The sequence below is a fragment of the Podarcis gaigeae genome, assembly GCF_964106915.1.
Source record: "Podarcis gaigeae genome assembly, chromosome: 8".
Taxonomy (NCBI): Eukaryota; Metazoa; Chordata; class Lepidosauria; order Squamata; family Lacertidae; genus Podarcis; species Podarcis gaigeae.
Window position 1 is genome coordinate 25,331,996 of NC_139684.1, and position 25,919 is coordinate 25,357,914.

General features: G+C 45.6%; 2 protein-coding genes across 2 annotated transcripts; both read right to left on the reverse strand.

The window, feature by feature from the left end:
• Nucleotides 1-816: 816 nt before the first annotated feature.
• On the reverse strand, nucleotides 817-14,875 carry PINK1 (PTEN induced kinase 1). Its single transcript, XM_083752670.1, has 8 exons — nucleotides 14,325-14,875; nucleotides 12,891-13,187; nucleotides 10,825-10,928; nucleotides 9,172-9,354; nucleotides 7,791-7,954; nucleotides 5,626-5,753; nucleotides 4,785-5,021; nucleotides 817-3,817 (listed from the first exon to the last, which is right to left on the reverse strand). Exons 1-8 carry the CDS (start codon nucleotides 14,673-14,675, stop codon nucleotides 3,557-3,559), a joined length of 1,725 nt encoding a protein of 574 aa, XP_083608796.1. The 5' UTR covers nucleotides 14,676-14,875; the 3' UTR covers nucleotides 817-3,556.
• A 2,951-nt stretch (nucleotides 14,876-17,826) lies between these two features.
• Nucleotides 17,827-25,236, reverse strand: CDA (cytidine deaminase). Its single transcript, XM_083752897.1, has 5 exons — nucleotides 24,240-25,236; nucleotides 22,904-23,015; nucleotides 21,134-21,191; nucleotides 19,462-19,689; nucleotides 17,827-19,217 (listed from the first exon to the last, which is right to left on the reverse strand). Exons 1-4 carry the CDS (start codon nucleotides 24,403-24,405, stop codon nucleotides 19,576-19,578), a joined length of 450 nt encoding a protein of 149 aa, XP_083609023.1. The 5' UTR covers nucleotides 24,406-25,236; the 3' UTR covers nucleotides 17,827-19,217; nucleotides 19,462-19,575.
• Nucleotides 25,237-25,919: the final 683 nt, after the last annotated feature.

Here is a 25,919-nt window from a genome sequence, read left to right on the forward strand (position 1 = left end):
GACTTATTTCCACCAGAATGCCTTAGTTGCTTAAGAGGAAGGTTATGCCAGCATCTACTGATCTTTTATGTCCTTCTAGCAAATTCCCTTCCGCTCCAAAAGAACCAATCCCTTGTTCTTTAGAGAGAAGCTGTCAGGCCATAGATCAGAAAGCCCTTTAAACCTATTTTAAGGAAGGCAGAATAAGTCGCCCACATAGGGCAATCACACCCATTGGCCCCCATCCTGCCTGCAGCTTCCCAACCCTGACTTGATGCTGAACCGTCCCTTGTTAAGAGGGATTCACGCTTCGAACTGGCAGTGGACAACATGCAAAAGGGTTAGACAGCAGGTGATGGGAATGATGGGAGGTGGAAGACATTGGCACAGAACCCAAAATCTCCTGCTCCTGCCCTTTTAAGAATTCTACTGCCAGGCACTGTTCTGGGTTTTGACCCTTAAAACCTTAACAAATAATTCAGTAGGGAAAGAGAGAGATGGGAGGGCTCTCTTGCACCTTTTAATCATGTAGACAAAGGAATGTCTGCGTGTCTAAGTGAGAAATGGCCTTAAGGACTTGACTTGTTTTAAAACAAAAGCTGAGATTCTCGGAAGGCTGGGTTTTGCTACAAAGGATTAAAACATATGCTTGTGCAGCTTTGTTGTGGAATGTACACAGGTGTGCAATTAGTATCTGAAAGAATCTATCCAAACTTTTTGAGATCCTCATTCCTTCAGTACGGCTGTTCAGAATGGGGATGCCTGTCACAGACTCCCTGGAATCTGCCCTCCCTTAGTGCCCTGGTGCAGAACAAAAAACAGAATGTCCAAATACTCTTTTAGTCTTTAAGTAACACACACTTTATTTCACCAATAGGTAACCTAATTCACTCTCCCAACTAGCAACAAACACCTCAACAGCTACCAAGTCTAACTAAAGTAATTAAGAATGATCAACACAGGCTAACTATTAACACCCCAAAGTAATTCAGTAGAACATCAACGTTTATTCATTCTGCCAAATGAGAGGTGGCTCAGTGAGCCTACTGTGATGCCAAAGCTTAGGTAGATGCTTCTCTCCCCACCCCAGCCCTTTCACCTCTCCTCTTGTTCATCATATGAAGAGGGAATAATCCAGGGACTCTTCCACCCTCCAGCATGGGAATTGTTTTATAGTTGCAGGTGTCATGTGAACCAACCCCCTCCCCCACTCTGTTTTTAAGTCTTAAAATAGTCTCCAAAAGTATATATGGCAGATCACTGTGATAGTTGCTTTCTAGAAATCAACTGCATGGAGTGGTCTGGGATTCCATCAACTTCCTTTCTAGTACTGAAATATATATATTTTTAGAAGTCCTGTGCCACTAAAGCACCCTTTAAACTGCTTGGCCTGGTCACTATGAATGATCAGGAATTCCATGCAGGCAAACATGTGGAATCCTTGATAGGCAAGTGATTGGGATGGCAAAGCAAGGACAGAATTTTTTGTTGCCAGCTGGATCATCAAAGTGGTGTGATGCTTCTCTTTTTTAATATAAAGAAAAGAATCAAACTTGGAATATTTGGATGTCTTAAATGCAAATGACCCTTCACTGCTCCTACCCCAATTAGCAAAAAAAAATATATATGGAAGTACTCCAGTCCAAATGGAAGGTGCTTTCTCCTCCTGATTCAAAGTCCTCCTTTCACTTTGCTTCCCTGTAACATTCTTGTCCTTCACACAGACTCCCCACCCACACTTATCTATAACAAGGATTAGGCATCTCTGGGCCTCCAGCTGTTGCTGGACTGCAGCTACCAACACCCCCTGACCACTGGCCAAATGTTGCAGCCTCCAACATCGGGGGGGGGGGGGGAGGGGGCAGGCACAGGTGAGCCACCCATTATTTAGAAGATTACATCCTGCCTTTCAATCTCAAGGTGATTTACAATAGACTATAATACACACAAAATCCATGCCACCCGTGGCTCTTAGGCAGGGACCGGTATGTGCTTCCCTTCAGCTCTGCATTCACAAAATATACAGCTGTTATTTCCAGCAGGTATCTTATCTAAATGAGTTTGTTTTGTGCTCATCACAGTTCAAGTAACCTTGTCTCTTTGTTTAAGGACCCTTGTGAGATATTATTGGTGCCCTGTTTAGATTAAATGTGTTTATCTTTTTGGCCCTAGAATAGTTTCCTTACTTTCCTTCTTGTGCTCATTCACTGATTAATTAACAATTGAACAATTAACATGCATTCTGGCTGGGGAAGTTTAGAAGGACAAAGTAAGAAAGATCAACAGAGCAATCCTATAGAGGTTTTGTTTCAGCTGGGGTGCATGGAACTGGTAGAGGAGCCATCCCCTCCTAAAGCCCCTGTTAGGCTCACAGGACAGAAGGGGGGCTTTTTCCTTTACCCCACTCTCTATTGCCCTGCCTGCTCCCAATCCTGTGATCTTCATTTCAGTAGGAAGGAACTCCAACTCCAGAAGTGATGTATCACTTTTTCTGTCAGGGGAACAGATCTTTGGATGGGTCACATACAAAAGAATCCAAAGACGGGTAAGAATTCCTTGATGCTGGGAGTCGGCTGCTTCCCTCCCTACAACCAGTTGCAGCAGTGCCATGGTAACGCTCCTCCAGAAGGCTCCCCCAGCATGGCGCCCTCCAGAAACTACCAGGCAGCAACTATTATCATTCCTAACCCTTGCTGACCCTACTGGCTACTGGGGCCAATGGGAGTTGGGAGACACCTGGAGGGTGAAAGCCTGACATGCAACAAGAGCACCAAGGGGCAGTGTGCAAATTATTTTATGAAATAAGAGAAATAAAATCTCCTCCCCATTTTCCTAAGGCTCTGCATGAACAAGGAGCTGTCAAAAGGGACGGGAGAAGTTATTTCTGACCCAGTCCAACCCCCTTCTGTCTGATGTGTTTTCCCTGGTAAAGTAGAGATGGAGGCAACTGAATTCATAAATCCAAGGGCACTCGATTCTCCATGGACACACCCCAGGAAAAATACTGGCATGGAACAACCCTCAGTTATCTAAGCAGAGGGGGAAAGAATGTAGTTTCATCACCTTTTTTAAATGGCAAAAAATAAACAGCTTTGAGGGAGAGAAAAAGCACACATTTTGTATCAGCCTTCCCCAATCTGCTGCCCTTTGGATGTTTTAAACTACAACTCCCATCATCCCCCTCGGAAACACCTGGAGGGCACTAAGTTGAGGAAATCTAGTTTGCATCAATGCTACCTCCCCTCTCAACAGAGACTCTTGTTTGAAGCAGAGACCCAATTCTTGAAAAGGAACTATTGCAGCCAGTTACTCTGTTTTCAAAGCAACACAATCAACCTGATTCTTTTTGCTGGCCAAATGCAATGACCACATCAGGTTTGTTTAGGGGGGGGGGGGGGTTCAGCAGAACCAAACCCAATCTACCTTTGCAATGAGAACACTTCAATCCCTAGAAAGTGCTTCTTACCTACAGTATTTTTTTCCGGCCTGCAAGGAAGAGGTAGCTTAGCCAGTTTAAATGCTTTTAGTGGAACATCAGAGGAAATGTCAGCAACAGCTGTGAGCAGATCTGAGTCCATCACGACACTACGCTCCTCCAAGAGTGGAGCAGGGCGGCCGCCTCAAAGAGATCTTCATACTCCAGGTTTGCCAGAAAACACCTCTTCAGCGTTGTTTCAACTTTGCTCCCATCTCCAAAGCGATCTGTCAATAAGGTGGCGAGTGATTGGTGAAGAAGCCATCCAACCATCTTGGCGGGTCTCAGGTCCTCCAGGCTGAGAGCATCACCACCCCAGAGACTCAGGTGGAGGATGTTGGCTGCAACGCGTGCAGAGAGCCTCTGAAATAGGAAAGGAGGTGGGGAAAATCAAAGGCACGGCAGAGTTTGCTTTACCAACCTGATTCAGGTGTGCACCTCTGGTGTGCCTTTCTCTGGTTTCTGTTTGCAAACTTCCCCATTGGAATGAAGTACATTCTCCGGGGAAAGGGGGAGAATTGTAGAAAGCACTCAAACACAGGCAAGGTGCTAGTGTATGTCGTTTGAACTCAATCAATCATGGTAAACCAGCAAATCCTGGCTTATCAGGCTATGTGAACACAGGCCATGCTGAGCTAGCTAGACAAACAGTCTGACCTGGCGTCAGGCAGCTTCCTAAGTTTCCAGTTGTTTAAAATAAAATTACAAAGTGTACAATTCAGAAGTTCTGGGAAAGTTCTGTATAGTCAACTTTGCACTCATTTGATACCATTACTAAATCAAGCCTTTGATGTCCTGGGCCCAGTCTTGTACAATGTTCTTCCAAAAGGGACTCAGTGGGTGTTCTCAATGTTAACTTTTGGACATTTGCTGAAAACCTTCTATGCTGCCTTTTCTACATCTTTTCTACTCTTAGATGGTGATCTGTGATTCTGGTGTGTTTGTGTGTGTGTGTGTGTGTGTGAGAGAGAGAGAGAGAGGGGGGGGGAGGGGGGTATATATTTATTTCTGTCTGTCCCCCTGCCCCCACCAGCCATTTCTTGTCATACACCACTTTGATATTTTTAATGAAATTGGAGCATATATGTATTTACTTATAAGAGCATGCCAGCTACCCATTCTTCCTGACAAAGATTCCTGGGAGCACCATATCCTCTGTTATTGTATCAGCCACAGCTGGTCCAACGAAAGCCACTAAGGTGGCAGGTGACGCCCAGCCCTCTGGTCTCAGTCAGAGGGCCTTTTGCAGGATACTGGCTTCTATGGCCATTGCTGAGCAAGATGTGGGGAGGCGTGGAAGCCCTTGTGAAAAGAAGAGAGAAACTCTCACCTTGGCCGGATCCCTCCGAAGCAGCAATCCAACCAGCTTTCTCACTTCCAGGGGTACAGTTTCTGGCAAGGGCGGCAGGTCCTTATCTTGATAGCTCCTGCTTTCCAGAGCGGCTCCCCCTTTGGCGTAGAAGGGGTTATGGGCACCAAGGATCTCATATGCCATTGCCCCAACCGCCCATGTATCTGCTTTGCTGTAGTCTATCACAACCCCGGGGCCGGGGGTAGCAGTGACCACCTGTCAGGAAACAGATACGGAAAACAAACCTTCAGACAAGGCCAGCCAAAACTTTAAATGCCTCCAAGCAGGTTTCTTTAAATGCAAATTGCTTGCTGTTGTTTGGAGGAGCGGCTGATAATTAATGGGATCAGGAGAGGCAAGGAGGAGAGAATTTGAAGCTGGCATATACTTTTTGGTAAAATGCCACTTCTGGCACAGCAGGGGCAGAAGGGATAACATTGCTTCTCATGCCCGCTTTGATCGCATTAATTATCGGCCTAACCCAGAAGCTAACTGCCTTTTTAAAATGTGCACGTGTAGTGCAAAGGCACATCTAATTTGGAGTAGTTCTTAAAAAAATAAAATACAAATAAATTTTCAAACGAAAGGTTATACAAGATTCTGCAAAGGATAAGGTTATCAAATGGGATCTGGTGGCTATATACGTAGCCCATGTACAATTATAGATCACTGTCAAACAAATACAGTCATAAAATAAAGCCAAAATAAATAAACCGCAGGTACAGGAATGTGTGGAAGGTAGTGACTAAGACATAATGGTTAAAGTTACAAAACACAAACCTTATTATACCAAGGGAGAGAGAGAGAGAATGAGAATTACCTCTGGTGCCATGAGGCAGCCGTTGCCCCCACGATCCACATACCAGCTGGTAAAAGGAAGTTTCAAGCCAACTGTTTTGTCGGCCAAACAGCAGCCAAAATCTGAGATGACCAGCCCTGGACACCCAGCTGCAAATGACGGCAAGGGAACAGAGTTACATTCTGAACAGACACACAGCAGCCCAGCTTAGCACTCAGAATGGACAGCAGGAGCAAGTCTCTAGGGCTGTAACCACCCCCCCGGAAGGTTCCTTCAATGGCATATATGACACATGTGGAGCAGGTTTAGACATGGCTTGTTTGATCAGCAGCACTACAAACACAGTGCTTTGCAAATGCTGACAGCTGACTGTGGTTTCCGGGCACAGCACTATGCAAATATGGGCCACCTGACATCACTGTGGCATCAGATTTTTGACAGGTGGGCAACCGCATCCATCAACCTGCCAAATGTGGCCCATGTGGGGTGGGGAGGATCTCGTTCTGGAATGCTTTCTCTGATAGCAATGTTCAGGAAGGGGTCATAAGACACTTAACTGTTATAATCAACTCTAAACTGATTACAAACCTACATAATATTTGACTGCGATAGTTGCATATGCATGGAAACTGAAAAATAATGAAGGTTTTTAATGGAAAAGGTTGAGGTGGGGAGCGTTAACCCCACCAAACCAGTGCTACGCTCCCAACCTCATTCACCACCACCCTTCACCAAGTAAGCACACACTCTGTATCAGGAGATGCACAAGCATGGATTTTTGGTGCCACCTTTAGCTGCGTCCTTCGTTCAAGACCAAATCTTTCCCCTGCATTTTCTGCCTTATCGTCGTGCTACAAAGCGTTTCTCAGAGGGAACAGAGCATGTGCTTCTACTGCGGACGTTAATTACTCTGCTCTGCTTGCCCTTACTTGTCTCCTGCCCACTTGAGTCTCAGTCAGGCTGAGAGTAATTAACATATCCACGCCAGAAACTGACAGTGGGCCAAAAGCACTCTGGGCTCTAGCAGAGTGTGAATTTGCCCTGGGATTACCTATTGCTTAACGATCCCGAAGCACTGAGTTATTAGCCTATTTGTACTTTGGGACTTCAGAAATTGCTGCTGTGCAGCCAGGCAAACCACAGATGTCCAAAATCAGGGAGTTGGAGAAAACCCATCGACCAATTTGCAACTGCGGGACTGGAGGGCAGCCAATATGGTCAGGCCATTTTGGGTGTTCCTATTACCACTTTGCCTACATTTAATTTTAAGGCTGGAAGAATTGGTTCCTCTAGCCTTGTGCATTTCTGCCTGAGACAGCTTAAGATCCTCAGTGGACAGAGAATGGGCTCTCCCCAACTCCATTTCCCCCATTTGTTACTGAAGTATTAGCTCAGTTGTAGAGCATCTGCTCTGCAAACATACATAAAAGTCTTAGGTTCAATCCCCAGCATCTCTGGGGAGAGACCCCAGTCGGAAATGCTGAAGAGCTGCTGGCAGCCAGTGCAGCCAATATAGAGCTAGATGGAGCAAGGGAAAGACTCATAATGAGTCAGCTTCCTAGGCTCATTAGGAGCAGCCATTGCTGACTGGCAGAGCACTTGCTTCACATGTCAAAGGTCTTTAGTTCAATCTTTGGCATCTCCATTTACAGACCTCTCTTGGACGGAGACCCGAGAGAGCCACCGCCAGTCAACACTGGCTCGACTCAATGGACCCAAAACATGGTCTGACTCAGGCAAAGGCAGCTTCCTGGGTTGCCTATAACCTAAGTGCAAGAAATATGCATCTTCTAAGCCGGGCGACACAGCAGCACCAAGACTAGTTGGAACATCCTGTGTGACATATAATGGGGAGTGTCCCTTCCAAGAGGGCACCTGCAATTATTGTTTATGACATTTGTATGGTGACATTCCAACCAAGTTCTCTGTGTCATTTAATCATCACACCAACCCTGTGAGGTAGCCTAGTTGTGTGCCCCAGGAGTGATTCGAAGCTGGGTTTCCCCCATCCGAAGTGCTTTTTGTTGGTGATATGTGATGATGAGAAGCCTGATGCCAGGGTTTTCTACCACTGCTCTAGCATTTTGAAGATCTCTGCCTGTTTTCTCCATTCCAAGAACAATGATCCTGCTCATCACTTCTCCCTGACCAGATGCAAGCAAAGGTTTCGCAGCTGCGCTACGTACCGGCGTCAAACTCAACGAGGATGTTGTCAGACTTCAAATCCCTGTGAGCCACTCCGTGTCGAATGAGGTGGTCCACCCCTTCCAGTAGCTGCAGGATCATCATGGTGCCCAGGTGGGCAGCTGGGCTCCTCTCGCAGAGATACTGGCGCAGCGTACATGGGTAGCTGGATGGAGCAAGCAAGGAAGTGGCAGCTCATTAGTGGGGTTCCAGAAGCAACATCTAAATCTGGCTGAAAATGGGAACATTGCTTTCTCTTCATCCTTGGTGGTGCAGTGAAGTAAACATCATTTTCATGTGGGAATGAGCTTGTTTTTTGGAGTCCTAGATAGCACAGACATCTCCCATCCAACTCCTTCCTTGCTTGCTTTGGTGGTATAGGGCAACATGAGGAGCCCTGTTGGATCAGGCAAAAGACCCATCTAGTCCAGGCATCCATGGGAAGCCTGCAAGCAGGACCTGAGTAATTCCTAGGCCCACTTTCCCTCACAATGTCACCATGGAATGGGAGATGGCCCTGGCATGATGCTGCTCATCAACAGCAGCAGCAGAAAGCTTGAAAAAGCATGGGAAGGTGCCTTTGCTATGGGGTATTTGAAATAAATGCACATCACCAGAAAATTAAGTCAACTTTCACCAGGTAAAAGGTGTGGGCTGTTTTCTTCTCCAATAGTCTCATTCATTCTCTCTCTCTCTCTCTCTCTCTCTCTCTCTCTCTCTCTCTCTCTCACACACACACACACAGAGAGAGAGAGAGAGAGAGAGAGAGAGAAACTGTTGAAATGACTGCTGAAAATTATGGCTCAGAGCAATTAGCACCCTGCACTCTTTCCTAGGACCTGTTTCTGACTACCCTTGCTTTCTGCTTCTTGACCCATCTCCCTGCTTCAGCTGCAGCTCACTGTCTGGCCAGCTTCCTCCAAACCGCACCATGGCCTCATCCTTGATGGAATTGGACATGATGTGGAGCTAATTCTGCTTTCCTCATTTTCTTTCTTTCTTTTTAAAAAATCAAGTTTCTAGTTCTCGTGGGTTAAAAAAGATGAAGGCATTAACCGTAGGAAGCTCCAGTGTATTGGGGTGATAGTGGAAGTGGATTCTCTTCCTTACCTTTCATCTTCCAGTCTTGCATCTTAACTAATCATTTAGCTATACCAGCCTTCCCCATCCTGTGGCCCAACAGTTGTTGGCCTCTAACTCACATTTGCTCCAGCCAGCATGGCCAATGCTCAGGGATGATGAGAGCTCGGAAACCACATTTGCCACTCGATCACTGTTGTTGGGAGCAGAGGATCAACTTTTGTCTCAAACCATAAAGGTTAGAAGCCAGGTGCACTTTGCAGCCATACAATCCATGGACCACCCTGCTCTCTCCCAACTTACTTTTTCATCACTAGGAAGAGTGTGCGGCTGTGCCCTATTCCAGAGGGATTCAGTGTGGAGGGCAGAACATCTGGATAGTCCACCGTTGCACCAGGAAGCAGTGGGACGTGTGATGTGAATGCTCGAAGCACCTGGACTATATTTGGATGAGGTTTCAGCCTCTTCTTCCCGAAGACAAGTTGCCTATTTCAAGACAGTTTGTTACCGCTTACAACCACTTATCATTGCTACTGCAGATTTAATTAGCAAAATGAATTTGCAATCTCTAAGCAGTCTGTTTTCTCACAGCCCAGCAAAGTAGGCCATTATGTTTTCTGGGCCAGAGTAGAGGCTACATTCAACCCAGCTCTTCTATGGCCATGTATAATTTTTTGTCATTGATTGCTCCGTTCTCTATAAAAATGTATTAATTGTCCTGTTATAGCCAAAGCATGGCTAAGCTATTGGGGGCTGTGCCTTGATCTTTGTTTCAACATCCTTGTGGCTCTGACTAGTTTCAACCATATACTGGAAAAATGACCCATGGGCTGCCTGACCAGAGGTTTGGAACTTTGCTCCTGGGCAAAGGTGCCATTTATAACTACAAACAATATGCTTTAACTGTTGCATAACAACTGCTATTATTTCCACAAGGGTAACCATGTTATTGTTTTTGCTGCAATGAAGATTAAGAGTCTGTGGCACCTTAAACCACCAAAATTATGGCATATAAGCTTTTGTTGACTTGAATCTGCTTTGTTAGATCCATTAACAGTTGCAGGAACACAGAGGAGAGGGAACTGTAAGCAATAAGCTCAGAAGGAAATGAAATGCTGGAAGCACGAGGGTGCCAACTCAGAGCTAGAATGTATTCAAAATAAGCTTATTTTGCATGCATTCTGAGATCTAAATGAATTGTCACTGTCTGCTGTTTTCCTGCACCTCATTTCCCTCTGAATTTACAATTCCATCCCCAACCACAATAACAAGTAGACTCTAGTTCACAAAAGCTTATGCCATAATAAATTTGTTAGTTTTTAAGGTGTCACAAAACTTTGTTGTTATTATTTCTAAGGTACCATAACAGTTTGTGCTGCCTTTCCAATTTACCAAGGCAACCTAGACAGGTCTCTGGCTGCTAGGAGCTTATGAAATAAAACAGACAATGAGGAAAGCAACAGAAGAAAGGACACAATGAGTCAAGGATAGGGATAATAGGACTGTTACTGCTGTGCATTATTACTGTGCATGTTAATACAAAAATAGAAGAAGAAGAAGAAGAGTTTGGATTTGATATCCCGCCTTTCACTCCCTTTAAGGAGTCTCAAAGCGGCTAACATTCTCCTTTCCCTTCCTCCCCCACAACAAACACTCTGTGAGGTGAGTGGGGCTGAGAGACTTCAAAGAAGTGTGACTGGCCCAAGGTCACCCAGCAGCTGCATGTGGAGGAGTGGAGACTCGAACCCGGTTCCCCAGATTACGAGACTACCGCTCTTAACCACTACACCACACTGGCTCTCAAATAGGTCTGCACCCTGAGCAGCTTACAATCTTCATTAAGTTGCATGTACTTAAAACAGCCTTCCCCAAACTGGTGCCCTTGAGATGTGTTGGATTACAACTCCCATCAGCCTCAGCTCCCTCTCCTACATCATCAAAATTAACAAATTATACCTGGGAGGAGTGATCGCACCAAATTCTCCAGATAAGGCTGAGCCGCTGGCTGGAACTAGCTCCTGTGACATCGAGTTGAGGATGCCTTCGCTTGAAGAACCAGCCTGCAAGAGCACAAACATGATTTATTTTCCTTGTGTTCAAATGAAGGCTGCCTCATCTAAATACAGTGGTACCTCAGGTTAAAGACGCTTCAGGTTACATACACTTCAGGTTACAGACTCTGCTAACCCAGAAATAGTACCTCGGGTTAAGAACTTTGCTTCAGGATGGGAACAGAAATCGTGCTCCGGCGGTGCGGCGGCAGTGGGAGGCCCCATTAACTAAAGTGGTGCTTCAGGTTAAGAACAGTTTCAGGTTAAGAATGGACCTCTGGAACGAATTAAGTAAATTCTGAATTCGATTTCTGTGCCACCCATCCCCATTTTGATGCAGTGTATCATAAAAGAAGGGACATGGGGAAATCTGGAGATAGGACTACAAAATATGTAAGGTCCCAAACACCCTCCTTTCTCCAAAAATAAAAAAATCCCTTAGCAAGATATGGTAAATATATTGAAGCATAAAACAGCTTTTTAAAAAGAAGGGGGTTCTAATAATGGCAACAATGATATTTATATTTGGCTTTGAGTCACATGTATTATCTCTGCAATCCTCAAAACAGCCCTATGAGGAAACCCAGTAATAACAATAATGAAGAGAGAATAAAAAATAATGGCTGGAAAGGGAGCTGTTAGGAGGCTTCTTTTCAAATTAATTGTAGGAGGGCTTTTAATGAGGCCCAGAACTCACACAAGTTATTAACTCATCAGGGACACATTAGTGGGATAAGATGTGAACAGCACACAATTATGCCGATTTTAATTCAATACACCTACATCTCCAGTTCCCATCACCTGCAAGAATTTCTCTCAAACACGGTTACTTTTTAAACTACATTGTGGGCAGGGGAAAGAAATTATAACCCACCTGCCTATCTTTATGGGCCAGTCCCCATCTATTTGTGCCCCAGCTGTTGAGTTTTACTGTAGTTTGTTTCTGCATCATATTTGATACCGCGTTTCTAATTTGTTTTTATTTTCTGTTAATCTGCCAGCCAATTCCCATTCAGTGGGTTGGTGCAGGAGTAACGCCAAACAGTGGTTTCTGGTATAACATGAATGAGCCTCAGGTTAACACAAGCACACAATCCCTTATGCATAGGGAATACCTACTTACTTACTACAAGGGAGGTCAGAGGAAAGAGCCTTTCAGTCATTCTGGAACTAAAGAACGACTGAAATGGCATCAGACTGGTGCTAGAATGCTTATGTCCACTGCCCTTGTTCACGTACTTTAATTTAATTTTACTATTTTTACCCTGCCCATCCGACTGGGTTTCCCCAGCCACTCCAGGTAGCTTCCAACAAAAAACTAACAACACTATAAAACCTCAAACATTAAAAGTTTCCCTGTACAGGGCTGCTTTCAGATGTCTTCTAAGAGTCATATTTACTGAACCCTGATGTAGAAAGCCTTAAGACAGCAATTCCCCCAGTTCTTGTCAAACCATTGTTTGCTGGGTTATCTAAACTAGTTTGCATGGTTTGAGCAACATGGCAAAGTATGTTTTGCCAAGAATATGGAATGAAGGGAGGGAATCTGAATAAGTATGGTTAAGGGATGGAAGAGGGAGTGCACAGGCAGAGTAAGGATTGGCCACTGTGGTTTGGCATTATGTTCCTCAAAGGTTTTAAAGGATTTCTTTAAAAGCCAACACTGCAGGAAAAAGAAGAAAGCATTCCATTTCCACCGCTACTGCACACTGCATTTTCTGATGCTGCTGCTTGTGATCACTGTGAGAGCTGCATTACTGTTGTTTTGTTCCCAATCAAGCTGTTCATTATGTTTTTCTTCTCCCCAGAAACCTATCGCACTTTTCAGAAGAAATAATTGACACCACAGTAGCAACTGCTGGCTCTTGCAGGACATATTTTAGATTAACATCAATTACTGCTCCACTGGACTGAGGTTTCAATGCACTTTCCTTCAACACCTGAGGAGCAAACCAAACACAGGATCCTCACCGAAATGTTCCACATCATCTTGATTGCCAGCGGGAAGCCAGTTCTCCAACAACCAACTTGGCAGAGCTTTCCCCCTCCAGTCTGGGCATCTGAACCATCACAATGATCAAAATGATCAGCTTTTGGCTCCGAACTTGCTTTGTGAGGCATGGCAAAAGGGGTGGTTGCTTCATACACAGCTGCGCTGCAGCCTTTGCCAATAGATCGTCCAATGGAATATTCTTCCAATTTGAAGCCTTGCTGGCGAAATAAGCCCAGGGGCTCTTTCTGAGGTTTGTTCCTCTGGATAAATATTGTCTGGATGGGGGGAAAACAACAACAACAAAAGAGAAAATGCAAATCATAATATTATGCTTATGATAACGGTGCTTTTCAGTCGGCTCCAAACAGCTCCTGCAGAAGGAGAGGTGAGACAGTGTGGCCGCATTTGGAATACTGTGTACAGTTCTAATTGCCTGACCTTTAAAAAGGTAAGAGTTGGAGATGGTTCAGAAAAGGGCAACCAAAAGGATGGAGTCTCTCACCCATGAGGAAATATTGCAGCTTTGGGGACTTTTTTTATTTAGAGAAAAGACGAGTAAGAGAAGACATATCATAGAATTTTATAAAATTATGTGGAGAAAGCGACAGAAACACTAGAAGTTGTGGAACCCCCCCCCCCAAAAAAAAACCCCTCTGAGATTAGTCTCTGACTAAGGATCTGGGACATGGGTGGTGCTGTGTGTTAAACCACAGTGACTAGGACTTGCTGATCAGAAGGTCAGCAGTTCGAATCCCCACGACGGGATGAGCTGCCATTGCTCGGTCCCTGCTCCTGCCAACCTAGCAGTTCAAAAGCACGTCAAAGTGCAAGTAGATAAATAGGTACCACTCCAGTGAGAAGGTACACGGCGTTTCCGTGCGCTGCTCTGGTTGGTCAGAAGTGGCTTAGTCATGCTGGCCACATGACCCGGAAGCTGTACGCCCAGCTCCCTCAGCCAATAAAGCGGCCAGTAAACCCCAGAGTCGGTCACGACTGGACCTAATGGTCAGGGGTCCCTTTACCTTTAAGGATATGGGAGGCAGGGGTTCAAATTCCTTTTCAAGCCGCAAACCCCAATGGGGGAGACACTGCCTCTCAACCTAACCTACCCCACCACAAGTTGGTTGTTGGGATTAAAAGAAGAGACGGGGAGGACCATGGGGAGGACTTCAGTTCCTTGGAGAAAAAGAGGGGCGTATAAATGCAATCAATTATTATTATTCTTTACTAAATTTGTTAAGTCACTTTCTCTTGCCCAAAGCGACTTCCAACCAACCAACCAACCAACCAACCAACCACCTTAACTTCTGTAGAAGGAAGTGTGCGACGGAGTTGGTAAGGAAATATAAACGTCCCAAATCTATGCTGAAGGCCGCCCCCGTTGCCATGGTAACGAGGCCTAGCCCGCTTACCTGGATGCCTTTACAGGCCTCGCTCGCCTGCCTCTGCTCGGCCAGCGCCGGTTCCAGAAGCGCCAGCCCGAGGCCGAAGGCCAGCCCGAGGCGGCGGGGCCCGAGGGGGACCCGCGGCGCCATTTGCCGGAACAGCAGCAGGCCCGGCGACGGAGGCCCGCCGGTCAGGCCCAGCCGGGCCGCGGCCTCGCGCAGAAAGCCCGGGCGGGCCGGCAGAGGCTGCTGCGGGCGGCGGGCGAGAAAGGCGGCCGGCTTGGGCGGCGCAGGAGGGGGAGGCGCTCCCCCGAGCCAGCGCCACAGCAGGCCCCGGCCCAGCCGCGCGCCCCTTCCCAGTGCCTGCCGAAGCGCCATCTCCGCCCCGCTGCCCAAGACGCCCGGCCCGGGGCTGCTCTAGCTGCCGCCGCTGCCCTAGGCCTCGTCCTCGCGGTTCTTCTTGTTGTTGTTGTTGCTGCTGCGGCCAGGACTGTGACGCCGCAGAGGCGGGGCTGCAGCGCGACCGGGAGGGCCTGTTTATTCTTAGTCCGTGGTGGAAGGGGAAGCGGGCAAGCCTGCCCTCGGGCATGTGCAGAGTGCAGCCTGCGTTCCACATCGGTATATTTCGAGTACAGTATCTTTACTATTGCTGTTATTATTTTGAAATCAAAACGTGCGGCTTTAATCTTCCTGCTTTTACGTGGTTTGTTCTCATCCAATAATAATAATAATAATAATAATAATAATAATAATAATAATAATAATAATTATACCCCGCCTTCCCCAGCCAAGGCCAGACTCAGGGCGGCTAACAAGCAATAATAAAAAAACAAATAATAATCATAAATGTATAATAAAATAATAATTTAAATAAATAATAAGTAATTAAATAATTATTATATTATATATTATTACTATTTAACTATTTTTATTTATTCATTTAAATTAATAATATATAATTAATAAAAATGTATAATATACTTAATAATAATTTAAATAAATAAAAATAACTAAGTAATTATATATTCTTACTATTCAACTTTATTTATTTATTTATTTATTTATTTATTTATTTAAAATAATAATAATATACACACAACCTACCTTATACAGTACCTGGAGGTCTCAGGGTGGTTCACAGAACAAAATCAAAATATAAAACCGCAAAATATATAATCAAAATAAAAACAATAAACCCAATAACTCCCCCCCCCCCCCAAAGCCACCACATTTTCAAAGGGCATAGGATGTCAATCAAATCAACCAAAGTGCCTGGTTAAAAGGAACTTTTTTGCCTGGTGCCTAAAGGTATATAATGAAGATTATAAACCCCCGCCCCCCAATCCGAGGATCACGGGGCAGTTTACAGTATAATAGCACAAAATGTATAACATAATAACAAACGAAACACAAGCACATTCAATGGGGGGAGGGAGGATTGCTCCCCCCTTTAATGTGCTTGTATTGGTCCTTGTGCCGTTGAGCATGTGCCAAGTGCAGCCTATATTACATACTGTATTGGTATGTTTTGAATGTTTTAAGGGTGTTCTTCGTTTCTTTGTTTTTAACCTGTTGGCTGTTCCTACTTAATCTGCCCATTGTTATTTGATTTATTGCACGTTATGTGATACTGTGTATTGCTGCCACCTGCTCATGCCAAATCATTCCTAGGCTGTGGTGGACAAGAGTACTGTTGAGCTAGTGCAGAATGCACCTACACACACAGAGAAAAAGATTTTGAGTATTTTAACCTGTCGATTTTTCTGGTCTTAATCTGTGGTGGGGAAAAGTCAATAGTACCCTGTGTAGAGTGCACCATACAGATTTTAAGAGAGAGATTTGGTGTGTGAAGCAAGCCAGTAGCTGGCCAGATCTATCCAGGAAGCCCACAAGTTGGGTGGGAAGGCCATAAGGAAAGAGACCAAGCAGATTTCTCATAGCAGGGAGTTGCAAACAACAACAACAAAATGGCAAACAAGACCACAACAATATATCTCAATGCATTCGGGTGGTACATTCGGTAGACGGTAGTCCCTTAGGTATGAGGAGCCTGACCTATTTTTGCACGCAGGAATTCGTGATGGGAACGCCTTAAGGGCTGTGTGCCTTTAAATTATGTTGCCCTCCTCTGTTACATAACTGTAGCAAAAATGCAGCAATTTTGTTCCGTTTTGATTGGAGCAGAGCCATGGAATTAATACTGGTTGAAGGTGCTTTTGTTCTCTTGCTACATTTAGAGCAGCCTGTAACTAACAGTCTTTAATTATTGGAGAATTAAGCTCATTGTGTTGCCCTTGATAGAATTTTGTGGAGTCGAAAACAGGAAACCCGTAAAGGAAAATATTGCTCTTGGGACGGATAGCGCTACACTCCTTTCTTCCCACGTGCGAGAATTAAAAACGGAGCAAATTAAAAACAAGAGTTAAGAAAAGCAGAGCCCAAATGAAGAAGAGGTGGTGGGGAACCGGGAAACAAAATCTTGATTTCCGCACTACTAGTGTTGTAAACAAAAATTGCCTTTTTCCCTTATGGGGTATCCAAGAGCCCATATAGAGTCCTTACACAGGTTCCCTATTGGTAGGAGAGAATAACAGAGGCCAACCAGAGAATATTGAGAAGCAAAGCAGCAAGTAAGCTTGATCTTTATTGATCTGTTGCAACAGGGTGCTCCTCTCACTCGCAGGAGAGGAGGAGGAACCCAGAACAATGGCGCGCAAGGCCTTATAAAGACTTTTGAAATTGCCACCCTGTAGATCAAGACCACCCCCAGAAACATCATACATACATCACAGAAGGGGTGTAACCTAAGACTACCCCTCAGATACATCATACCTACATCACAGAAAAGGCAGTCTAAACAGAAATTTGAATATTGCTTTTCTCCTGTCAGTTGTTTATCTCCTGTCTGGCAGGTTACTTGATTGGATTGCCTGGGTAACTGTGGCCAGTCTTTTGTAATGATAAATACTTAGTTCCTGGGCCAGGTCATAGGCTCACACCCTATTCATATCTTAAATGTGCCCTTAAGACAGGATTTGTGAGGAAAGAGACAATGGTGAGGTTTCCCACTTTGACCTTGCAGAGAAAACATTTGCTCAGTTTAGGAATCAAAATGGTTCCAGGTCGGTCTTCCTGTGCTGATCTATGTACGTGCTTGGTTGGTACGCTTATGAACATTACCATATATCTAAGACCATAAAATTCCTATTACACTAGAAAGGCAGGGCCAAAGGATTCCCTAGCTTCTGCTCTTTCAACCCTCCTGGTGCTGTGGGTTTGTGCCCAAATTCCAATTTAAGAAGGAATGTTCCTGACATTAATTCTGCAGCTCACTTCCTTCAGTTGTTCTGCACCGTCCCATCCTGCCTCCTCCCATCATTGATTGCACATTACGGCAGCCTTCGCCAACCTGGTGGCCTCTGGATGTTTCAGAACTCCGCCCCGTGCTGATTTCCCAAATGCTAAAAAGGCTGTGCACCTGCAAGAATGACTCTTTACAAGCCGTATCTGAATAAAGCCAGGCATGGAGTTATTTGTCAAGTTTCACTCTTTTAATATTGCAACGAAAACAGAAGTGAATACAAGTCATATGTAAAAAGCATATTATGGGAGGGCACCAGACTGGAAAATGCTGGGCCCCAGGGCAGTGCTGAAATACTGGTGGGAAAAGCATTGCCGATGTAACAGCACACATGATTACATTACAGTTCTTTTTGTGTCGTGTTTTACGGGTGCAAGGATGTCCCTGTACGTAAGTAAAACACAAAATTATCTTGACAAAAGCAAATAAACAGGTCAAGAGCGGCATGCAGGAAACCACTTAAACGAAATTGTATTGATGTAGAAATAATTGATATAAATGGGTTAAAATGGGAAAATCAATCAAATTATATATATTGGGAGCAAAAGATTTCAGTCACCGAGTCCTAGACATGCATATGGGTTCAGACGCACACCTTTTAATACTGCAGCTTTGAGAGCTGGTGCTTGGGTACTTCATTTCTCCCTCCCCATCCCTTTTTCCTTGTGTGCCATAGCTTTGAGATCGCAAGTCTGTTGACCGTGACTGTCTTCTGATTCTTGTAAGAAAGAGTGGGGTGTCGCAGAGAAAAGAAAAGAACCTTTTTTTAAAAAAGGGATTGTCTAGAATTCTAGACATGAGGGTTGAGCCCCCAGCCCTAGAAGTCCTCCTCCTCTCCAGCCTTTTCCACATCTTCTGAGGACGAGCTGCACCCCAGCTGTGAAGCATCTGCTTTGCTTGCAGAAGGTCCCAGGTTTAATTCCTGGCATCTCCAGGAAGGGCCATCTGAAATCTTGGGACAGAGCTTGAACCAAAATTAAGCTAGATGAACCAATGTGTTCCTGTTTAAATCAGCCCTTTATTGAGAACCATGAGGACTGGGATTTTTTTTTATATTTTGGAGGAGGACCATGGTTTCTCCTAAAGAAGCTATGGTAGAGCATCTGCTTGGCATGCAGAAGGTCCCAGTTTCAATCCTCAAAATCTCCAAGTAGGGCTGAAAAAGTCTGAAGTCTTGGCAAGCCACTGCCAGTCAGTGTAGAGACGGTTCTGAGCTAAGTAGATCAATGTCATCTTTCCGTCTTCCACCTGGAGCAGTGCATGCTTGCAATGCATATATTGAGATGAAGCCAACTTCTTTTTTAGGGGAGAGTTCGTGGGGGAAGCCACTTCTGTAAAGCAGGGCATTAAGCTGCAAAAGGATTTCTGGAAGGGACACCAAGGGTCATCTAGTCCAACCCCATCTTTCACCCAAGGTGTGGCTTGAACCCATGACCCTGCGATTAAGAGTCTCGTGCTCTACCATTCCTTGCTTTCATAAATATCACTCTTAGCCGAGTGACTTCCAAAGTAGCTCCCTCCCTGAATGTGCAGGATGGGCTAAAGGAATTCAATTTGTACTGAATACAGTGGTACCTCAGGTTACAAACGCTTTAGGTTACATACGCTTCAGGTTACAGACTCCGCTAACCCAGAAATAGTGCTTCAGGTTAAGAACTTTGCTTCAGGATGAGAACAGAAATCAGGCTCCGGCGGCGCAGCAGCAGCAGGAGGCCCCATTAGCTAAAGTGGTGCTTCAGGTTAAGAACAGTTTCAGGTTAAGTACGTACCTCCGGAACGAATTAAGTACTTAACCCAAGGTACCACTCTATCTGAATCTGCAATAGTTTTGAAATATATAAAAGGATTCTCTTCATCATGCAGGGAGCATTAAGGTCACCAAGGCTTCTGTGGGTTGATTCTTGTTTCTTGTGCTCTTCAGACCATCTTCAGGTCTTCTGGTCCAAAGGAGAAAGGCAGCAGGTCCTCCAAAGTCTTCTGAATGTGCGTCCCATCTGCCTTGGCCAAGAAGATTTCCCAGTCTTTGCCGAACTAGATAAGGGTTTAAAAAAAAGAAATCCCACGAGATCGTTGTCTTATAGCACAACCTGATGCATTTCTACCCCAAAAAGTGTGTCTTCTCACTGAGTTAGTACAGAGTTTTCCAAACTTGGGTCTCCAGCTGCTTTTGGACTACAATTCCCACCATCCCTAACTAGCAGGACCAGTGGTCAAGGATGATGGGAATTGTAGTCAAAAACAGCTGGGGGCGCAAGTTTGGGAAACAAGTGAGTTAGAGCATAAGAAGAGCACCAAAGCTGGAGAATAAACCACAGCGCTATAATTCTTCAGTGGCTAGACAGACGGATTGTAGCTTGAAACTGGATCAGCTCAAAGGCCCGTTTAGCCCAGTATCCTGTTCTCCCAGTGGCCAACCAGATGCCCCAATGGGAAGACCACATGCAGCACCTGAGTGCAGCAGCCCTCAACACCTGCTACACAGAGGCGTAGCACCTCTGATACAGGAGGCATTCAGGTAATCAGCCTAGAATAGCTTGGATCCCTTTTTAAAAACCGGTTGTGACATAAACCAATTCCCAGTTCTTAAGTATGGACTCTGATCTTGGGGACAAATTATATTAGAAGGCACACCCCCTCTCCCCAATTTAAGACCCCCCTCTCTCTTTAATGCAGTGATGGCCAAACTTGGCCCTCCAGCTGTTTTGGGACTACAACTCCCATCATCCCTAGCTAACAAGACCAGTGGTCAGGGATGATGGGAATTATAATAATAATAAAAAATTATTTATACCCCACCCTTCCCAGTTCAAAAACTAGACTCAGGGCAGCTAACAACAAATTTAAAACACTTAATTGTAAAAGCAGCATAAAATACAGTATAAAAACATGAATAACAATAAAATTCAAAGTTCAGAAATCAATTTAGGGGAAATCCATCTAATAAGCATTAGAGAATCCCCAGGGCTAGCTGGCTGAATTAGTCCTACTTGGGCCAGCGAGGAGGCCAGGGGAGGATTAGCTGTGGGGTCTCAGAGTGAGTGATCTTCATAAAAGGGGAGGGGGAAGGAAGAGAAGGGAAATAAAAGATCAGGCTGAATTCAAATTAAAGGCTAGGCGGAATAGCTCTGTCTTACAGGCCCGACGGAAGGAGGTTAAATCCTGAAGGGCCCTAGTCTCATGGGACAGAACATTCCACCAGGTCGGAGCCATCACTGAAAAGGCCCTGCTGGAGGATAGTCTGGCTTCCTTAGGGCCCGGGACCTCTAAATGATGGTTATTCATGGACCTTAGGGTCCTCTGCGGGGCATACCAGGAATTGTGGTCCAACAACAGCTGTAGGGCCATCACCGCTTTAATGCCTCTCTGGCCTAAAGGAAGCAAGTCATTTCCGTAGGATCTCTTGTACTTTGGTTCTGGTGTGTTTGTGTGACAAAGGCAAAGAAGGGTATGGGGTTAAAAGGAGAGGTCTGTTTACCTCTCTGAGCACTTGTCTGCAAGCCCCACAGGGCACCGCGAACGTTTCTTGGCTGTTGCTGTTGGAGCAGAATAAAAGCAGAGTTCAGGAGTCTCGCTCACAGCAGAGGAGGCTGTCTACAAAATATGCTAATACGGTGAAAGATTCAAATTGAAAAAATAACAAAGTCAGAACAAGACACACTTCCCAGATCATTGGCTGGCTGGCTGGCTGGCTTCCGGACAGGTGTCGACTGACCGCAAGGTTCTTCCAGCATCCATATCACCACCACAGTGTCATCAATTGCCAGCCCAAATCTCCCCCTGCCCCACACGGAAACCTGGCTTAATCCAGATTAAAAGAAGGATAAAATCTGATAGGTTCAAAAAGGAGCCTATTGCTCATAACTCAGTTGTGGTCCCAGCAAGGGGAGCTCACCACCTCTCTAGAAAATTGGTTCTATTGTCCAACTGCTATTACAGTCAGATCTAGGCCTAGGACTCAGCTACATTAGTCAACAAACAGCGTTTTGAATGTGTTATAAACCTGCAACACCAGATGGCACCAGAGAGCAAAAAAAAAAATCTAAGTGATTTTCCATAGCGGGTTTTTTCTTCTGTTATAACAATTTAATTTGACTCATTTATATTGGTTTTTTTCCTTTGTGTAGATCCATCCCTAGACGTCCTAGAAAAAAGCTACAAAAACCCATGTATTCCTTCCTTCTGCTTATTACGGAAAAAGCTTTTCATTCCAATGTTATTTTCTTGCATTGCACCTTCTTGGTGTCTTTTCCTGTCATGCGAAAGCACCTGAGAAGGGTACAGAGCAGGTGAGAGGGGTGGGTGGGGAGGGCCCTTGGGCTTGAGTTTCTCCAGCCCTGGTCTTTTATCCCACCAGATCTCTCACCACAGGTCTCAACAGAGCGCCAGGGGAAGGGAAAGAAGGTCAAGAAATCCATAGCATTTAAGACTCACTGTATGTAGTGAACTGACTGTCTGGCCCCTTCTGCATTCCTTATTTAAAGCAGCATCAAACCACCTTAAATGGTCATGACTTTCCCCCCTGCCCTCCACCCAAGAATCTGAGAACTGTAGTTTGTTGCTTGGTGCTGAGAGTAGTTAGGAAGCAATTCCCAGGGTAGTTCAACTATCAATCCCTCTTCCTAGTGAATGCTGGGAACTGCAGCTCTTTGAGGGGAATAAAGGTAAAGGTAAAGGGACCCCTGACCATTAGGTCCAGTCGTGGCTGACTCTGGGGTTGCGGCACTCATCTCGCTTTATTGGCCGAGGGAGCCGGCATACAGCTTCCGGGTCATGTGACCAGCATGACTAAGCCGCTTTTAGCGAACCAGAGCAGCACACTGAAATGCCGTTTACCTTCCCACTGGAGTGGTACCTATTTATCTACTTGCACTTTGAGGTGCTTTCGAACTGCTAGGTTGGCAGGAGCAGGGACTGAGCAATGGGAGCTCACCCCGTCACGGGGATTCGAACTGCCGACCTTCTGATTGGCAAGTCCTAGGCTCTGTGGTTTAACCCACGGTGCCACCCGCGTCCCATTTGAGGGGAATAGGGGTCACTTAATAATTCTCAGCACTCTTAATAAGCAACAGTTTCCAGCATTCTTTGGGGAAAGCCATAGCTGTTTGAAGTGGTGAGACGCTGCTTTAAATGTATAGTGCAGATAAAGCCACTGGCTGATAGCAATTATTCATAGCCCACCTTCCAGGATGCAAATCCTCCCAAGGCTGCTTCTTCACCAAGGAAGCAGGATAGGAATAATACCTACCAAATAATAGCTATAGCTCGAAATTTTGTATGCCCTTCTGACACTGCCTTCTGGATTGCCGTACGCTCAGCACACACGCCCAGCGGGTAACATGCGTTTTCAATGTTGCAACCTGAAGAAAGCACAAGATGGGTTAAAATCTCTCATGACAAAGCCTTAGAATCCATATCTATAGTATATTGTACTCATGGCAGCAAGGCCTCATCATGGATTGGCTGAACTGTTTTGGCATCACAGAACATTCCATTGCTTATGGAATTGGAGAGCTTGCAGATCAGCTTTTGTGAGGGAAAAGAACATTGTCAGTTTGACAGGAATTAAAAATTCACTAAGGGTCAAGGGCTGGGGAATGGTTCTGGGGAACTAAGGAGCCAGTTCCTGATCATATATATATATTTAATATTGATTGGATTTAAAGAAATAAAACCATTTCTGCCAATCTATCCTTGATACCTCTTACAGAAGCCACAGTTAGAACTTGAACTGGTTCATTAAGTATTGTCAAATTCATTCACTTTTTACTCTGAGTGATATCAGTGGTTCTGGTTCATTGATTATACAGTCCACTGGCTACCCCTGTAGAAGAAAAGTTCTGGTTCAAAACACATGATGATGAATCATCAGTACTGTAGGTTTATTTCCCATTTCAAACCTCACTGCTCCCAAGAACTCACAATGAGGCATTCGGCCCAACCTGTTCAGATGTAGCTGGACCATTAGCCATGCTTGCTGAGGTTGATGGGAGTTGGGAGTCTGATAGCATCTAACAGGTGGCATGATGGCTATTCTGGTTAAGCCTCAGTGCTCTTCCACCCGCAATATAAGGGATAATACTGGTGCCCTGCTTTATAGGGCTGTTGCAAGATTACTGAACTGAGGCATGCAATGTGCTTTTCGGGGGTGACTATGTGTCCTGCTTTACCGAAGGCATTCCTCTGTCTGAAGGCATCTTCTGTTTGAAAGGCTGCTGCCAAAACAGAGGGCAGGCAAGGGTACACAAAACTGCAGGTGCGAATTGTGATGCAAATATAGAAATAACAGCATGGATTTAAGCAGAAAATGCAGTGCACAATGGGGACGACCAGGTGACCTGCATGTCACCCCAGCCAGTTCTGAGGGTTCTTGATCTTTCAACCAGACTTGAACCAAATACCCTGCAAATACATTACTACCAGGCCCCAGATTCAATCCCCAAAGGGTAGGGCAGGGAGAGGTTCCTTGTCTGAAGCTTTGGAGTGCCACTGCTACCCAGAGTGGACAGTACTGAGCCAGATGGACTTCAGTAGAAAGATGCATGGCATGGCAGCCACATGGAGGAGGGTCTTCCTTCACTTACCAGAGAAGATCTTCCCATCAGAGGTCAGGAGGGCAGCCCCCACTGGGTAGTTGCTGTAGGGGCAGTAGGCAAACCGCTTGGCTTCTTTGCTTGTGGCCAAAAGGAGTTGAACCTGTTCGGGTCCCAGTGCAGTGGGATTTGGAGCGCCGCCATGCTGTTGCGCCATTGCAACGTGGAGGCAGTATATGGCAGGGCCTCCCTCAGCAAAAGCCGCACTCCCAGGGACAGGAGTGTGTGTGCAGGCACGACTCCTGAGATTCACCTTTCCTTTAATTCACGTTAGAGGATAATTGGGGTCTTCCTCTGACAGGTGCCACAGGCAATGCACCAGTGCGCACCTATCTGTTGCTGCAAAAGTGCCCGGCCAAGCTCTTGTCCTCTCTTGCAATGCAAAACAGCTTTCTCTGAGTGAAGTGCTTCGATCTTTGCTCTTTAGCTAGCTACACTGTTTGTGTGCAGTTGGTGGTGTGGGGGGAGAGGACTTGCCTGCCCTTTCTCAGCAAATGTTCTCTCCGGGAATCATGCTTTCCAAATTTTTGCTGCTGCCAAAGGCCAACGAGGTTGGATGGGTCAGGTCAACGTCCCCACATGCTCCTTAGCTCTCTTGACAGGCCCCTTTGTCCTCCTCTGCTCTGGTTCTGTGTTGACTTAAAGGTCCCTGCAACAGAATCAGAATGATGGTGAGATGCAACAGTCGCTTGGGAGTGACAGATGCCCTTTAGATCTGGGGCTCGTGCTGGAATGATGTGCTAGGCTTCCGGTGCCTCTGTTTAACCAAGTGGCTGTTGTGGGCATTTGGGAAGGGTTAGCTGTCGCCTTGGTTCTGGGAAGCAGCGGTGCACAGCCTCTGTCTCCTGTTTCACCTCTGTGGGTGCCAAAAGTGAGTTTGTTTGCAGATTCGTTGAGCCTGGCTCCGGGAACTTGTGTGTGGACCGATGAGAAGGCAGGTCACGTGTCAAGCCACAGAACACCATAGCAACAAAGGAGATGGGTGTGGAATGCTGGTAGGAAGAAAACACCAGGGAAGAGGGAGGGAGGGAGGGAGGGAGGGAGTGCGTACACATAATACAGGAACCATTGGAAGCTGCCTTATACATTGTAAGACCGTTGCTCTTATCTAGTTCAGCATTGTTTACACTGAGTGGCACCAATTCTGCAGACAGGATATGTTCCTTGGGACCTTCTGCACTCAAATCAGGTGCTCTACTGCCGAGCTACAGCCCTTCTCGAATAGGAAGCTGCCTTATTACTGACTCCATCAAACTCAATATTCTCTACACTGACTGGTAGCATCTCTTCACGACTGCAGATGGTTTTTGTTGTTGTTGTTTTTTAAAATGCAACTTTTAAAAACTATGTGTATGGACCAGAAGCCCCCTCACAAACCCCCCAAACTCCTACCAGTGTATATAAATTGACATATGCAAATGTGAATTTCTGCCATGGCCCTGTGCCCCCCCCCCCAGTCCTTTAAGCAACAATCCTCATCTCCAGTATTCATCTGCAGTTTCTCCTACAGTATTTCCCTTCCCGACCCTTTGAGGACAGGGGACCATGCTTTCCCTGCTCTATATGGGAAGCTTGCAGACTAATGGAGTCACGAACCAATGAACGGCAAGAATAATAAACCCGTGTCTTCGTTATGCTTTATTGAAGGACCTCCTCCCACACTGGAATCTT

Coding starts and splice junctions, on each gene's coding strand:
- PINK1 (XM_083752670.1), bottom strand. CDS start 14,675: ATGGCGCTTCGGCAGGCACTGGGAAGGGGCGCGCGGCTGGGCCGGGGC. Junction 7,955..9,171: donor CTCTTCCTAGTGATGAAAAA/GTAAGTTGGGAG, acceptor TGCTCCATCCAG/CTACCCATGTACGCTGCGCC. Junction 5,754..7,790: donor CCTCGTTGAGTTTGACGCCG/GTACGTAGCGCA, acceptor CGTCATTTGCAG/CTGGGTGTCCAGGGCTGGTC.
- CDA (XM_083752897.1), bottom strand. CDS start 24,405: ATGGCGCAACAGCATGGCGGCGCTCCAAATCCCACTGCACTGGGACCC. Junction 23,016..24,239: donor TGATGGGAAGATCTTCTCTG/GTAAGTGAAGGA, acceptor TGCTTTCTTCAG/GTTGCAACATTGAAAACGCA. Junction 21,192..22,903: donor CGAGCTATAGCTATTATTTG/GTAGGTATTATT, acceptor CTGCTCCAACAG/CAACAGCCAAGAAACGTTCG.